The 15,587-nt window shown below is 43.7% G+C and overlaps 2 protein-coding genes across 3 annotated transcripts in view; one reads left to right on the top strand and one right to left on the bottom strand.

Moving 5' to 3' along the window:
• Window positions 1–15,587, bottom strand: part of CTPS2 (CTP synthase 2) — a 132,013-nt gene that overhangs the window by 54,706 nt on the left and 61,720 nt on the right. The gene's annotated exons all lie outside the window — the stretch shown is intronic.
• S100G (S100 calcium binding protein G) lies at window positions 1,033–3,972 on the top strand. Its single transcript, XM_049766820.1, has 2 exons — window positions 1,033–1,167; window positions 3,868–3,972. The coding sequence occupies exons 1-2, from the start codon at window positions 1,033–1,035 to the stop codon at window positions 3,970–3,972; spliced, it is 240 nt and encodes a 79-aa protein (XP_049622777.1).

Raw genomic sequence — 15,587 nt, 5'->3', positions numbered from 1 at the left:
GTAATCTTGTTTTGCCAGGAAGAGCCCCAAATATTGTGTTACCAACTCCTTCACTTCCCTGGGGGCAGAGAGTGTAGGCACCATTCGCCCCTGTGGTGCTTAGGGGCTAATGCTCGCTCTGTATTCAGGGGACCATATGTGATGCTGGAGATAACTTTCTATTCGTTCTTCCATTCATATATTTATTCAAAATATAGGCTCCCCCTACTTCTGAGGGATTTCATAACCTATTTATCTACATTTTTTCTGAATAGAAAAAACGTTGTTTTGTCTATCAACTTAAAATGAAAGCAAAATCAAATAAAAAAACATGCCAGCTTTCTGAAATGTAAGCAAGTACCCTAATTCTATGGTGGAGAGAAAAATATCATCTCAAGGGGAGAAATCCAAAGGACCTCTTCGGACTCTGAACCATTAAACGACTGTTGAGGTTGCTCTTTATTGGATCTTGCCCTTAATTAGGAGGTTGTGCTGTCTTAAGCTTGGCTTTCAAAATCATTAATAATTACCCTGAAATTGCAAACAAAAGGACAATTTGATAATCAGGTGTGCTGATCTGTAAAGGCTATAAAAGGTGCAATGTCGTGCATAGCTACTCATTCCACCTTGGAGCTCTGTCTGCCTCAGAGTCTGGAGACCAGGTGAGTCCACTCAGAACTCCTCCCACTGCTCACAGACTCGGCTTCCTTCCAATAGGGTGTTAAGGATAACGGGCTAGAGAGGACTTGGATGTTGTGGGAGAAACCTAACACCAGGAAACTATGGCTGGGTTTTCTCCGGGGCCACAGGCAGTAGAATGCACCCTGGCATGATTGGGCCCAGCTCCCAGGAGAATCCTCTAACACAGAGCCTCTAGGAAGACAAATAATGGACTAAAACTAACTTCCAGGCATGCTGCTCCCCACAATCCCCTCGGCCTTCCTCTCCTCCTCCCTCTTTTTGCTTCTCTCCTCCTCAACCCTTTGCTTTCCTCTCCCCTACCTCAGCTGTTTGCTGCAAGGTCATCTCTTTCCCTAGTGACAGAAGCCCAAGATGTGTGCCCAAAAGTCTCCTGAGGAACTGAAGAAAATTTTCGAGAAGTACGCGGCCCGCGAAGGTGATCCAGACCAGCTGTCAAAGGAAGAGCTGAAGCTCCTGGTTCAGACTGAATTCCCCAGCTTGCTGAAGGCAAGTGCAGGACCTATAGCTGAAGGGGCCCTCAGGAAATGGAGTGGGCACAGCTGGGCCAGGAAAGGGCATGAGGTACAGGGAGCTGGGATTTTGGGCACTGGTCCTGTACTAGCAGCACTTGACAGGTATCACTTAATCACCTGCTTTTCCCCCTTGCTGCACCCAAGAGCAGCTGTGGTCAGCTGGAGTAATCAGGGGCCTTCTACTAAACCCGGACCTCAGATTGCCAAGCAGACATGCTCAGGCCTTCAGCCTCTGCACCATGCTATCAGGCTAATCGAGATCTAGAAAATCATTTTCACTAGCTTTGGGCATGCTTTCCTGTCCTGTTAGAGGCAAACGCCCTCAATAAGCAACACTTACGGGCCAGAGAGATAGTCCAGTGGGTAGGGTGCTTGCCTTGCTTGCATGCAGCCAACATAGGTTTCATCCCAGGCATCTCTGAGCCTCACCAGGAATGATTCCTGAGTGTAGAGCCAGGAGTCATCCCTCAGCACTGCCAGATGTGGCCCAAAATGAAAACAAAGCAAGCAAACAAAAACCCGAACATTTAGTAGGTAATCTGTTAAGAAAGCCCATTATGGCTGACAAATTGCCCTTCAAAGATAGTCATTATTATCTCCGAAACCTTTCATTGGCAATAATTTGTATGAAATACCTAAATTTGTGTCAGAGGTAACCATGTGTATATGAACAACTTTCAGGAAAGATTCGGTTTTCTCAGCCATAAAGGCTCCCATCAGAATCATGTTGGGACTGTCAAAATCAAAAAGACACGAAGGAGCTAACTCTCGTGGTCCTGATTCGCTTTCCTTCCCATGGAAGTGACTGTACAAATGACTTGGGCAGGATTTAGCTAAAACTGCACAGGCCAGTATCTACTTCCCCACCTTGAACTGGAAATGGACCTTCCATCAAGAGGTTTGACAGTTTGCCTCTTTTACTTGTTTGAGCAGGTTTCTTTCTGTGCCATAGTACTGAGATGTGGCTCAACCTTATCATCTGATCCTGACTTATTTTCTAATAGCTGAAGTAGAAAATGACAGTTAAAGAGCGGCCGGAAAGACAGTACAGGGGTTAAAGCACTTGCCTGGCGGGAATCTCTAGAATGGAATCTGCTGAGCTAAACGTATCTACAGATGGACTAAATATTCAGTTTTGTGGGGTCTCTCCCATATACACCATCTTGTATGTTGTCAAGGCTGGAGTCATAGTACAGTGAATAGGATGCTTGCTTTGCACACAGATGACCTGGATTTGATCTCCAGCACTGCTGAGCCCACCCAGAGCCCTGCTAGGAGTGATCCCTGAGTGAAGAGCCAGGAGTAAGTCCTGGGTGTGGCCCTACACATATACAAAAAGAAGTATACGTGTTATTATATTTCCTTTTCCCCTCATCAGTCTATCTAGTGCTTTATGATGATTTTCCAAACACAAGGGAGTTGTGTTTGAGGAGTTCGGGATGATTTCTTCTGAACTCTAAAACTAGCTGACTTGGGCTTGGCTCTTGTGGTCACAGCCTAACACCAAGAGTTGGTAGAAATCATAGGATTAAAGAATATCTTACTAGACAGATCACTTGCACAGTGAACATGAGGATTTGGCATTATTGGACTGTACACTTGGAAATAGTTATGATAGCAAATTTTATGCTATGTATGTTTTATTGCAATATTTTAAAATCTGAAGCTAACTTACGAGCTAAAGTGTTATTTTAATAGCTTCTCTAGGAACTAATTTATCACAGATTGACTCCTACCCAATAGCCGCTCTAATGGCTTTGAGATTTGAGTTGTAAGGCCAAGACAAACAAAAATTACTACTACAAGACTATATAGGCACAAGGGAGTTGAGCCGAACATGTCCTTGTGCAATATCTCAACTGTGGTTCCCCGGCCATGTGGATCCTGTGCCAATAGCATCAGCTTGCCTGGAAATCTACTGGAAATACAGGTCTTAGATGTCCCCCCATGCCTAGTGGATCAGCAACTCTGGGACTCACTGACAATACTGCTAAGGGCAGAAAGCCCATCCTCTCATCATGCCAACCTTTGACAACTGACCTGGCAGAGAAGTGAGCTGCAGGGCTCTGGCCTTGGGCAAAACTGAGGTGGCAATGATTCAAGGGCTGAGCTCTGGAGTCCATGTGGGAAGCCCAGGCCCTTTCCTTTCTAATTATCAGCTATGGATAGCCTGAGGGCACATGGGTGTGGTTGGTTATCTCACAGCCTCAGTTGTTTCCTCATCTGTAAAATGGGTCTACCACTGCCACCACCACTACCCCAGGGAAAGCTGGAAGAATGTCAAAGGTTGCAGAAATCCTAAGCCCAATGTGCACAGCCCTGGAGGGGGATAAAAAGCAACTCTCAGGGGAACTGTGGAAAAGGGGGTCTTCGAAGGTGTGCAGGCAGCGGGACCTGTTGGCAGCCCAGGAAATTTCTCAGACACCTTCTGGAATGAATGTTTGTAGAGAAAGTGTAAGCCTTCTGTAAAAGTAGGTAGAAAACTAAGATTTTCACATTCAATAATAGGAGAATAAGAAATGACTGAGACAGGAAAGCAACCTTGCTCTGCAATCTGGCATGTTAGAACAACAATGTTCTGTCCCAGAACATAGACCTGAGGCACCTGTTCCAGAGAAGATAGAGGAGTAATAGATTCATTTTCTCTTTCCCCACTGCTTTTGTCTCAACCCAGGGTCAGAACACCCTAGATGAACTCTTCAAGGAACTGGACAAGAATGGAGATGGAGAAGTTAGCTTCCAAGAATTCCAAGTGTTAGTGAAAAAGATCTCCCAATGAAGAAGAACCAATTAGAACAGTCTCACAGGCACTGAAAGATGAACTTTGGGGCTGTGGGCATGTGGTCTGGCCACAGATGGCATCCAGCACCACGGTCTCTGTTCAATTGTTTTCAATAACCATCTGGCAATGAAGTGCTATGATTGCAAATAAAGAAATTCTTAAGGCAGGCCTCCCCTTGTCATGAACTCATCCTCTATATATCCTCGATGGCGAACCTATGGCACACGAAGGCCTTACAGCTGGCACACGGAAAGGGGTCCGCAATTAAGATATGTGGCATGGCGGGAGACGAGTGTGCCAGTGTCTGCTTTGCAGCTCACCTGGCAATAGGACCAGACTAGCCATTGGGAGGACCAGGCATTGTGCGGCAGTTTGGGCACTTGGGCTCAAAAAGGTTAGCCATCACTGCTCTATATCATCCAATAGATCTGCAAGTAATCATAATCTGATTAATCTCACTGTATGGAATAAAATTTTAAAAAGGCCAGAATAGTTTCACAATCTTGACCCAGACAGCCAAGATGATAATCCAACATTGAGAGAAACTTTGGAAGAACCAAACCAATTAATGCCCTCTAGCCATACTTCTACCAGAGCAAATCTGTCTCTCACTCTCCTCTCCTCCCACCCCAAATTCTCTGTTCTTGCTTCATTTCCAATTTCCACTCCTAGCTCACTCTACTCATCAGCAGTGAGAGAGAGAGACAGCCCACTCAGACACAGGAATTCAGGTTCATAGAGCACTTCAGATTAGAATAGATCAGAATAAAGGACCAAGAGTTATTTTTGCTTGGTCACCACCTGAAAGGCCTTGGTGCTAAATGTGACATAAAGAATGAGGACAGAAAGGCCCATCCTGGCAGCTGATAAACAGCTACTTCTCAAGAGCAACTGGGTGGTCTATCTGGGGCTCTAGGAGGAAGGGAATTTTCTTCTACCCTTAGCAGAGAGTAAAAATGTTCAAGTACAGGGGCCAGCATGATAGTACAACAGGCCAGGCAGTTGCCTTTCACACAGCTGATCCAGGTTCGACCCCCAGCACCCCATATACTCATCCCAAGTGACACCAGAAATGAGCCCAAGCACAGATCCAGAAGTAGGGCCCATGCACAGGAGGGCGTGGACCCTCACTCTCCCCCTTCTCAAATCACCCACAAATCATCTCATGGGCCACATTTCCTTTGAATTGTGTCCTCAGACTCTCAACCTTTGGCTCAGTGTTCCAAATGATCTGTGTTAAATGTTCTGTTATTTCATAATTGCACCATAACTTCACAATGAAATTTTAGTTCCAAAGATGCATTTGTGGACATCTCAGTTTGGGGGCTATTCCTAGAGCTGCTCTTTACATATGAAGCAGATTTCTTCATCCCTCCCTCAACTTTTCCCAAACCAAGTTTAATTCCCTTGGAAGTGATTCATCTACCTTAGAACATTTTTTTTAATTCATACTCTAAGCAAACTTGTTCAATCACTCAGCACTCCCTGAAAAATAAACCTTGAAACAAAAAGAAAGCACCACCAAGTGGCACCTAAGGCTACAACTGGTTTAGCATCCCTGGGGGTGTTAGTATCTACTTGGGAAATACCTTGTAGGACTATACCCCTCCCACTTTGTAATCTCTAGTTGATACCAGATAGATGAGATTCTTCTTCCTATTCCCCTCAATTTCCTCTCTGTCCTTCGTATATTCTGAAGTCAAGGGTGACTGGTACATATACTACAGACCACAGATAAGTGAGATCACACCTGTTTGTGTTTCTACTTTTGACTTACTTCACTCACATGAGATCTTCCAGTTCCGTCCAAGTTGCAGCAAATTGCATGATTTCATCATTCCTTCCTGCAGCTGCATAGTATTCTCAACTATAACAACCAAGCTTAAAAATGCACCTGTCGGGGCCGGGCGGTGGCGCAAAGAGGTAAGGTGCCTGCCTTGCCTGCGCTAGCCTTGGACGGACCGCGGTTCGATCCCCCCGCGTCCCATATGGTCCCCCAAGCCAGGAGCGACTTCTGAGCGCATAGCCAGGAGTAACCCCTGAGCGTTACCGGGTGTGGCCCAAAAACCAAAAAAAAAAATGCACCTGTCAAGGAGCTTGAGTGACAGCACAGAGGTAGGGCATTTGCCTTGCATGCTGTCAACCCAGGACAGACCTGGGTACCATCCCCAGCATCCCATATGGTCCCCTGAGCCTGCCAGGAGCGATTCCTGAGCACAAAGCCAGGAGTAACCCTGAACACTGCCAAGTATAGACCAAAAAAAAAAAAAAAAAAAAAAGACTTCTCCCAAAACAAAAAAATAAGCTCAACGAGGTAACTTTGTAAATCATAATGCCTTAAAACAAAATAAAAATGTCTTTAAAGAGAAAGGGGATTGTTTCCCTAGTCAGTCTAGAGAGGTCAAAGCAATCTTGAATGGTTTTCACACTCGACAAGCCCTTGGAGACATTCTACAATGGCCTGATCCTCCAGTTAAGACCCACTGGATGAGAAGCACCACCTGTGGCTTCAAGTTTCAGCTTTCCCCAACCCTACCCCGCTCACAGGAACCTGAAAGTGGGATCATTTGGGTCACTGAGAACCAGTAGATTTACAGAGATACTTAGACTTCCCCTTTATTAACAATAAGACTTTAGAAAGGAGCCAAGCCCGACAAACAAAAAAGAGTTAGTGTCACAAATAACATTTATCTCAATGGCAAAGCAAACTTCTAATTACCCACAACTGCACATCTATCTGCTCTCCAGAATGACCTTCCACCCCCATGAAGTCTATATTCCAGATAGCATATGAGCATGCTGTTGTAAGGGAAGAGAGAGTAAAGGGTTTAGACACTTCAAATTCCAAGTCCCAGCACTGAGTGGTCTCCTGACCCCCATTGGGACTGACGCCCTCCCAAGTACTAGCACTTGATCACCACCAGTAGCAAGGCAAAAGACCCTCCTCGAACTTGTTTTGCCTGACCATCTTTGGATCTCTGTATCTATGAAGGATCACCTTATGTATGCAATTAACTTTGTCTCATTAATTTGTCTTACATCGATGCAATTATGGGACCAGTCAGAAGAACATGAAAGGAAGAGGAATATTATGCTTCCCTTACAGATCAGATCAGAGAGGAAGTTTTAGTTGATGTAAAATCTATAACAAAGAGGACCAGAGAGGATAGTGGCTAAGGTGCTTGCCTTGCATGCAGCTGACCCGGATTTGATCCCCTGGCACTATAGATGGTCTCCAGAGTTCCCTGAGCACAGAGCCAGGAGTGATCCCTGAGCACTGCCAGGTGTGACCCAAATCAAACAAACAAACAACTGATGGGCTGGAGGCTGTGCTGGCATTCCTAACACATCATGGTCCCCAGAGCATCACAGCTGGGGAGCACCCCAACACTGAAGGTGAAGGAGCACCTGAGCACCACCAAATAGGGCTCCAAAATACACATAACGACTCTATAACAACAAGGGGGGAAACACAAAACATGCAGATTGTGCAAGAAGGAATAAGCACACGGACTATGTCCTTAGGGCCCACTAGAAGCTAATGTCAGCATGGATAAGTTAGGAGAGTGAGATGCACAGCAGACACTAGGGCAGCTACGTTTTACTTGCTTTCCATTTTGTTCTTCGCTATTGTTGTTGTTTGGGGTCACACCTGGCAATACTTAGGGCTTACTTCTGACACTGTAGTCAGGGATCAGTCATAGTGGTGCTCGGGGGACCCTGTGTGGAACCCAGGGATTGAACAGGGATTGTCAGGTTGATCACATACAAGGCAAGTACCTTAGTCTATGTACAGTCATCTCTTCAGTCTCCATACATTACTTTCTCATTACACAGGTTGATTTTTCTTTTCTATTCTTTTTGGTTTCCTTTTTGCCCTGTTGGGGATGGAACCCAGGGCCTCGGGCATGCTAAGCAGGTTCTCTACCACTAAGCCACATCCTCAGCCCTATACACGATTGATTTTCCAACCTAATGTATGTGAGTGCCATCAAAGAGCATGAATAAGTAAAAGCTTCATCTAATTTTGGAAAAATTCATCAAAGACCATTTCAAATATTCAGAAATATAATAGGGAAAGAAGCCAAATTACTTCTAGCCATTCTACCATGCCAAAGAGGACATTTTTTGTTTTGTTTTGGGGTCACACCTGGCAGCGTTCAGGGGTTACTTCTGGAGCAGTGCTCAGAAATCGCTCCTGCATGCCAGGACTTCTGTCTCTTCCACTGGTATGTTGGGGGCACTGGGCTGGACAGCTAGCCAAGGACCCCCTGGACTGACCACTTAGTCCAGGGGACTAGATCCCCCCCCAACGCCAGAATGGCCTTCAGGGCCAGACCTGGTAAGCTGGGCCCTGGGGGGAGGGAGGTGGAGGAAAACTCCTCCCCTATGCGTTTTCAAACTGGAGAGAGAGGCTGCAATTGGACTCAGGAGACCCCACATGCCAGGACTTTTTTTTTCGGGCCACACCCGTTTGATGCTCAGGGGTTACTCCTGGCTAAGCACTCAGAAATTGCCCCTGGGTTTGGGGGACCATATGGGACGCCGGGGGATCGAACCGCGGTCGCGATCTTTCCTTGGCTAGCGCTTGCAAGGCAGACACCTTACCTCTAGTGCCACCTCACTGGCCCCAATGCCAGGATTTCTATCTCTTCCACTGGTATGTTGGGGGCACTGGGCTGGACAGCTAGCCGAAGACCCTCTGGACTTGACCACTTAATCCAGGGGACTAGATCCCCACGCCAGAATGACCTTCAGGGCCAGACCTGGTAACCTGGGCCCTGGGGGGGAGGGAGGTGGAGGAAAACTCCTCCCCTAGGCATAAACAAATGCAGAGGCAAGAGCTGGGCTCAGAGACCCCACGTGCCAGGACTTCTGTTCCTCTTCCACTGGTATGTTGGGGGCACTGGGCTGAAAATTCCCATATGTATACTAGGCCCCCTGCAGGGGTGTATTTTCTTACTGATAATCATTTTCAAAAGCGCGCAGGATTTTAAAATACCCTTTTTAACATCATCCAAAAATATTCTTAATTCTTGACTATTTCCATGAAAGGAAATGGAATGTCCTATATATGGAGGATAACACTCAAATAGATCTCTGAAATCAGTGTATAGGTGAACGTTACATTCTATACAGTGGTCCTCTCTGACTGCCAAGCCTAATCCATAAACAATTCAGCTATACAATGTATATAGCCCCTCTTATTTATTGCCTTTCCCCCACCCAGAGACCCTTCTACTCCCTCATCTCCCAACCCGGATTCGTTATCTTCCTCTTATTTAACCCTCTTTACCCTCAGTTCTTAACTCGTTAGGCACCAAGACCGACCCCCTGCCCCAATAGACCACCGTCCAGCTCCTCCTCAATGCAAGACACTCTCTCCATCCCTCATCTCGTGTCTCGGCAAGAAACCACAACCAACACGCCTGCTGGCTCAAGGTTTGTGGCCCCTCTCACCCCCATCAAATCGTGGACTGTTGCATGATATCGGAATCAGCTTCAGCAAAACCCCCAGCTCAAGGACACTACAGAACTCCGAAATGCTACAAATCATATCTCAAACTCAAGACCAAGGTCTGTGATACGAAAAAGTGCCTTGGCTTTCACTCCCCACAAGAATATCTCAAAAGACCTAATTGGGAGGCCTATATTGCCTTTGTAAGCTTAATACCTTTATAATAATGTATCTTAAGATGTATATTCCTAAACATACAAGTAGCATCCCCTATCACACATTTTCTCCAACTATCTTTCTTTTCCTTTTTTAAGTTATTTTTTATCTCAGTTTTATCTATTTGTTCTATTTATTTATATATATATATATATATATATATATATATATATATATATATATATACACACACACATATTTTCTCTATCCTCACCAGTTTTGGTGCTGCTTGGTCCAAAAACCAAGAAAATGTCTTGCCTGGGATAAAAGCTCAGACCAGACCACAGATACTGTGTGTGTAGCCTGTCATCCTTACCCAGAATAGCACCAGCAATACAAAGGACACCATACATTTTTGTATAGGCACAGTAAACAAGGGAAAATCATAGACACAGAAACAAGATCTTATCTTCTAAGGATAAGACTTTACACTTTTTACACAAGGGTGCCTCCCATCCTGGACATATGCCATGTGGATACAACTCAGTCTCCACGAAATTGGACAGTGTTAGTTCAATCTCAAACCCCAGATACAAGACGTAGAACTGAAACAGCTCCCTGCAATAACACCAGGAACTAAGCTCTGTTCGGATATTTACTTGTGCCAGTGTTAACATGACGAGGACAGCGAGGAGATGACAACTTGACATAAGACCAGGAGGTTCTATCACATCACCTAATACTAAGTGGAAATCAGAAGATGTATTGTCCTTTGAACTATGAAAAATAAGAGAACTAACTACAGAGAACTGACTTTGACAACCGTGACTGGGCAGAACTTACCTTGAGACCAATAAGGTAAACCCTACCCTAGGCTGTAGCCCAGGACTCTTACAAAAATCAAGATTTCTTAGTACAGAGGCCCAATTTTGACAACAGAGACTAAGCAGAACCTTTGGAACTATAATTTACTAGACTTTGACTTAGGGACTGAGAAAAAACATGGAGCACATGATACAGAAGACTGAACACACCAACAATGATGGAACAGAACCTCTAGAACCGTAAAGATTCTATCCTAGACCTAGTCGTAGGACCTGCGCAAATACCAAGATTGCTAGCTACAGTGGTCTGATTTTCTCATCCACAACTGAGAGGAAAGTTTCCTGACACCACAAAAAAAAAACACCCTGGGATATGGCAATGAGTATGTATGGAGCCGATGGTTGTTCCCATAACAGTATGCTTCAAGAGTGGAGAAACTCTGAATGTCTTAGGCCATGGGAATTTCCATCCTTCCCCAATACTTACTGTGCCTATGCAAAAAAAAAAAAAAAGTGGGAGGAAACACCAAACCCTGCCACTCCAGCATTCCTTTTCTTGTTTTGTTTTGTTTTATTTGTTTGTTTATATTATTTTCCCTCTCTTTTTCGTTCCACTTTTTTCTTTCTTTTTCACTCTTGTGGATATTATTTGGTGATTTTTTTTGGCTGGGTGCATTTTTTATGGTAGTTGATACCAAATTTTTCTTCTCTCTTCCTTAACTTTTTTTTATCTCTAATAGAATCGCATAACTAGAATCATTCAGCCTCATAAATTGAGGGGGGGAAATGATACCAGGACCAGTCATATGAACATGTAGTGAAAATAAAAAAATGATGAGACTGGAACACCAAACCCAAAGTCAATGACAACAGAATAGATACCCAATATACAACAAGCTGTAAAGTGGAGACCAGTTACACTAGTATTCTGGGGGGGGGGGTGGCGGGGTAAAGGAGGGAGATATGAGAGACATGCTGGGAAAAGGAGTAGAGAGAGGACAACATTGGTGATGGGAATGCCCTTCATTCATTGTTACCATATACCATAAATAATTCTGTGTAATGCACTTAAGTCACAATAAAAATTAAAAAAAATTCCTCCTGCCACGCATGGAAGACCATATGGGATGCTGGGATTCGAACCACCATCCATCCTGGATCAGCTGCATGCGAGAAAAATGCCCTACCGCTGTGCTATCTCTCAGGCCCCTAAACAGGACATTTTTAAATCCACAGTTAATGAAATGTTTTAATACTACAGCATTCTTGTGGCATCAAGCCTTCAACATATCTAATGACAAATAAGAACCCACTGTTGGGACACCTGATGGTCTTAACTATTTCCCCATGGGGAAGCATTTCCCTTATTGTCATTTTTGATTCTTCTAAATAATGTAATAAGTGCTGCTTCTTACCTCTGTCAATACATAAGCTTTCCTTAGGAGAACTTTTGAGAAATAAATGTCTGAATCACAGGTAGGAGTATTTTTATTGTTTAATGAAACAACCCCCCCCAATTGATTTTCCAAAAGATTGTATTTTCATTCATCTTTCTAACAACAGGGGACAGCACCTGCTTCATTCCTACTCCCAACAGTGTTCTTTGCTATCATTTTAACAACTTTATTATTCACAATGATGCACAGCCTTTATTCATCTCTGGCCTTAATAAGAATCCGCTACTATCTTCCCACTGAGTTTATACTTTTGCATACATTGTAAGAGCTATTTATTCTTTCATTTATGAGGGACCCATCTCTTTCAAGTTTAGTATTAGATTGTGAAGAGCAGACTTGAGATGCCACAGACTGTCTATTGGGTATCTGTGATGATATGGGGATTTTAATTTTATTGGATCAATCTGAGACATTAATTTCCAGAAGAAACACATAGCCCAGTCATGATCAATTATCTGTTAATAATGTTAAATTAGACATTCTAATAGTATATTAAAGATTTAGGGGACCTGAGCAATAATAATACAGCAGAGAAGGAACTTGCCTTGGATCCAAAAGAGGTGAGTTCAATTCCCGGCATTTCCCTGAGCCCCCTCCAGGAATGATTCCAAAAATAAATAAGTAAATAAATAAATAAAATATTTTCATATCTTTATTAACTAAATTGTTCTAAAGTTGGTAGGCTTTTTTAGTTGTTGTTGCATGTGCTTTGGTGAGTTCTAATAATTAGGTCATACAAGCTTTCAATTTAGCAAATGTTCTGCATCTTAGCTGACCCCTTACAAACAAACATTATTTCTTTCAACCACAACATATATAAAGCACCCGTGTTATGCAGAGCATTATACTAGAGACACAGAGGCATAAGTTACAGGGTAAGGGTCTCACGCCATGGCAAAGAACATGTATCAGGCCTTGAGTTCCATCCTGAACTCCACCAAGACGAACAATTTTCCAGGCCTCTAACATTCAAAGTCCATGAATGTTGGTTCCAAGTCAGGGATGAGCATAAACAAAGCAGTAACATTTTAATTGGGATTAATTTGTAAAACAAACTTTAAGAGGATCTTCTTGGGAAGGGAAAGCACTGGGCATTCCAGAGAGAGAGAGAGAGAGAGACAGAGAGACAGAGAGAGACAGAGAGACAGAGAGAGACAGAGAGACAGAGAGAGACAGAGACAGAGAGAGACAGAAAGAGACAGAAAGACAGAGATAGAGACACAGAGACAGAGAGACAGAGAAACAGAAAGAGAGAAAACAGCTCAAACACATTGAGTGTAAGTGCAAAGCAATTCAAGGTATACGAATAGTTTTTAGGATTGAACATCTCGTACAAGAAATACAGGGCACACAACTTGTAACCAGGCTACCACAAGAAGTGAAGCTGAAGCCAGGAGGCACAAAGGAAAGAGAATGAGTTTTAGGAAGATGAGATAGTACAACACCACCACCACAAAACAGCAACAAGAAACAAACAAAAACAGGTTCAATCCCCGGCATCTAACATGATTCCCTTGAGCCCACCAGGAGTAATTCTTGAGTATAGATTCTTGAGTATAGAGCCAAGAATAACCTCTGAACACAACCAGATATTCCCCCCCCCCAAAAAAGAGAAAGTAAACAAATCTGACTGTGAAATATCTAGGCCTCTGGGAATGGGGCTATGATGGGAAATGCCTGGGAGACAATCACTCTCAACTGACTGATTTGGATAACTGTCATTTGAGGATCAACCGTCACAAAAGGGTGAAAATATGCAGAGTATTGTGCATGGTGTTTTTGTGTTCATGTGCATATGTGTACATGTCTCTACTTCTTGGGCTTGGCCTGACCTCCAATATTGATCTCATCTTCCTCATTCATCAAGATTCATCAAAATTTCCATGAGTCAATGGTCCCAGCATTTGGTAAAGGAGGGATTTTATTAATACAGTGGCAGAAGGTTTAGTAAGTTCTTGCTGTACTATGTCCAGTCTATTAAATTGGGTTGTTCCTTTAGGGATGACTGCATCAAACAAATAATGCCCACTAGTTCAAAGCTACCATACTATGAATTTTAGGGGCTTATACTCAGCTGCAGGGCTCCCTGGAAGGTCTGGTTCAAATATGGTGACTGCATTTTTGGGTGTAGTTAGAGCTGTCAGGCTTTTCTGTAGAAGGATGATGGGGGAGGGTGCCTGCACTCACTCCAAAATAAAGCCTAACAACCAATGTACCCTGAAGTGTGGTCAGACTGGCATCCCCACAGGGAATCATAGAGGGTCAGTGATAAGGCAGGGCCATCAGGGAAACAGTGATTCTGGGTGATAGAGGCAGCAAGTGTGGCTCTGGAAGGGTGGGAGCTTGACCCACCTCTCAGAAGAAGGATTTTTATCTGTAGCATAACTGGTGTACCCACCCAAATTCTGCAAGGAACCTAGTATGTCAGAGTGACTATTCAATAGCTACTTGCTGAGTGGATGATACTTGACTACCAGACCTTAAATCTTGCTCAACTATTCTCTAACGTCACACTACAAGCCAGGTTTTTCTACTGTAACTCACACGCCAACCCAGCTCCTTAGCTCACAAATCAAGGCTACCATAATTCTCAATCAAGTGCCATTTGGGGAGTACTATTGCCCCCTCAAACTTCTATATCCTGAAATTGCCCGTTCTATTGGAAAGCTGTGGTAATAATAAGTACAGTGTTTGCAAAACATGACACAGAGTTAACAGGCATCATTTCATGGAGTCCCTACTGACTTCAGCATTAATTTTTGTTCTTTTTTGCTTTTTGTTTTAGGGGCCATAACCAACTGTGCTTAAGGATTACTCTTGGATCTGTGTCCAGGGATCAGTCCTTTTGGTTATCAGGGGATCGTATGCTGCGCTAGGAATAGAACAGGAGATGGTAGTGTGTAAAGCAAGTGCCTAAGCCACTGGACTCTCTTTCTGGTCCCTTATCAGTATTAATTAAATATAAATTTCAGGGCTGGAGCAATAGCACAGTGGTAGGACATTTGCCTTGCATGCGGCCAATCCTGAACAGACTCCAGTTCGATTTGTGGCATCCCATATGGTCCCCCGAACCTGCCAGGAGCAACTTCTGAGTGCAGAGCCAGGAGTAACCCTTGAGTGTGGTTGGGTGTGACCTATACATATCTATCTATCTATCTATATATATATCTATCTATCTATATATATATATATAAACTTAAATTCCTTGGTCACACCATCTATATTTCAAGTGCTCTGTTGTTGGGGGCTAGAGAGAAAGTACAGCAGGTAGAACACTTGTCTTACTGTGGCCAAGACAGGTTTGATCCCCAGAACTCCATATGACACCCAAGCCCCACCAAAAAATGATTCCTGAGTATAGTGTCAGAAAAAAAACCCTAGGTAAGGCATTTGCCTTTCATGCAGAAGGTCATCGGTTCGAATCCTGGCACCCCATATGGTCCCCCGTGCCTGCCAGGAGCAATTTCTGAGCATGGAGCCAGGAATAACCCCTGAGCACTGCCGGTGTGACCCAAAAATCACAAAAAAAAAAATAAATAAAAAAAAATAAAAAAAAACCCTGACTAAGCACTGCTGAATGTAGCTAAACAACAAAACAACAACAACAAAAATCCAGTGCTGGTCCTGTTAGAGACCGTTGAATCAAATGACACAGATGTATTCTAACATGGTAGTTAATAAGTTATAGTTGACAGTGTTTTTAACATTGACAAGGGC

Source organism: Suncus etruscus, chromosome X (genome assembly GCF_024139225.1).
Source record: "Suncus etruscus isolate mSunEtr1 chromosome X, mSunEtr1.pri.cur, whole genome shotgun sequence".
In the NCBI taxonomy this organism is placed as follows: Eukaryota; Metazoa; Chordata; class Mammalia; order Eulipotyphla; family Soricidae; genus Suncus; species Suncus etruscus.
The sequence above is the reverse complement of the archived record's forward strand: the minus strand, read 5'-3'. Positions and strand labels throughout refer to the sequence as shown.

Coding starts and splice junctions, on each gene's coding strand:
- S100G (XM_049766820.1), top strand. CDS start 1,033: ATGTGTGCCCAAAAGTCTCCTGAGGAACTGAAGAAAATTTTCGAGAAG. Junction 1,168..3,867: donor AATTCCCCAGCTTGCTGAAG/GCAAGTGCAGGA, acceptor GTCTCAACCCAG/GGTCAGAACACCCTAGATGA.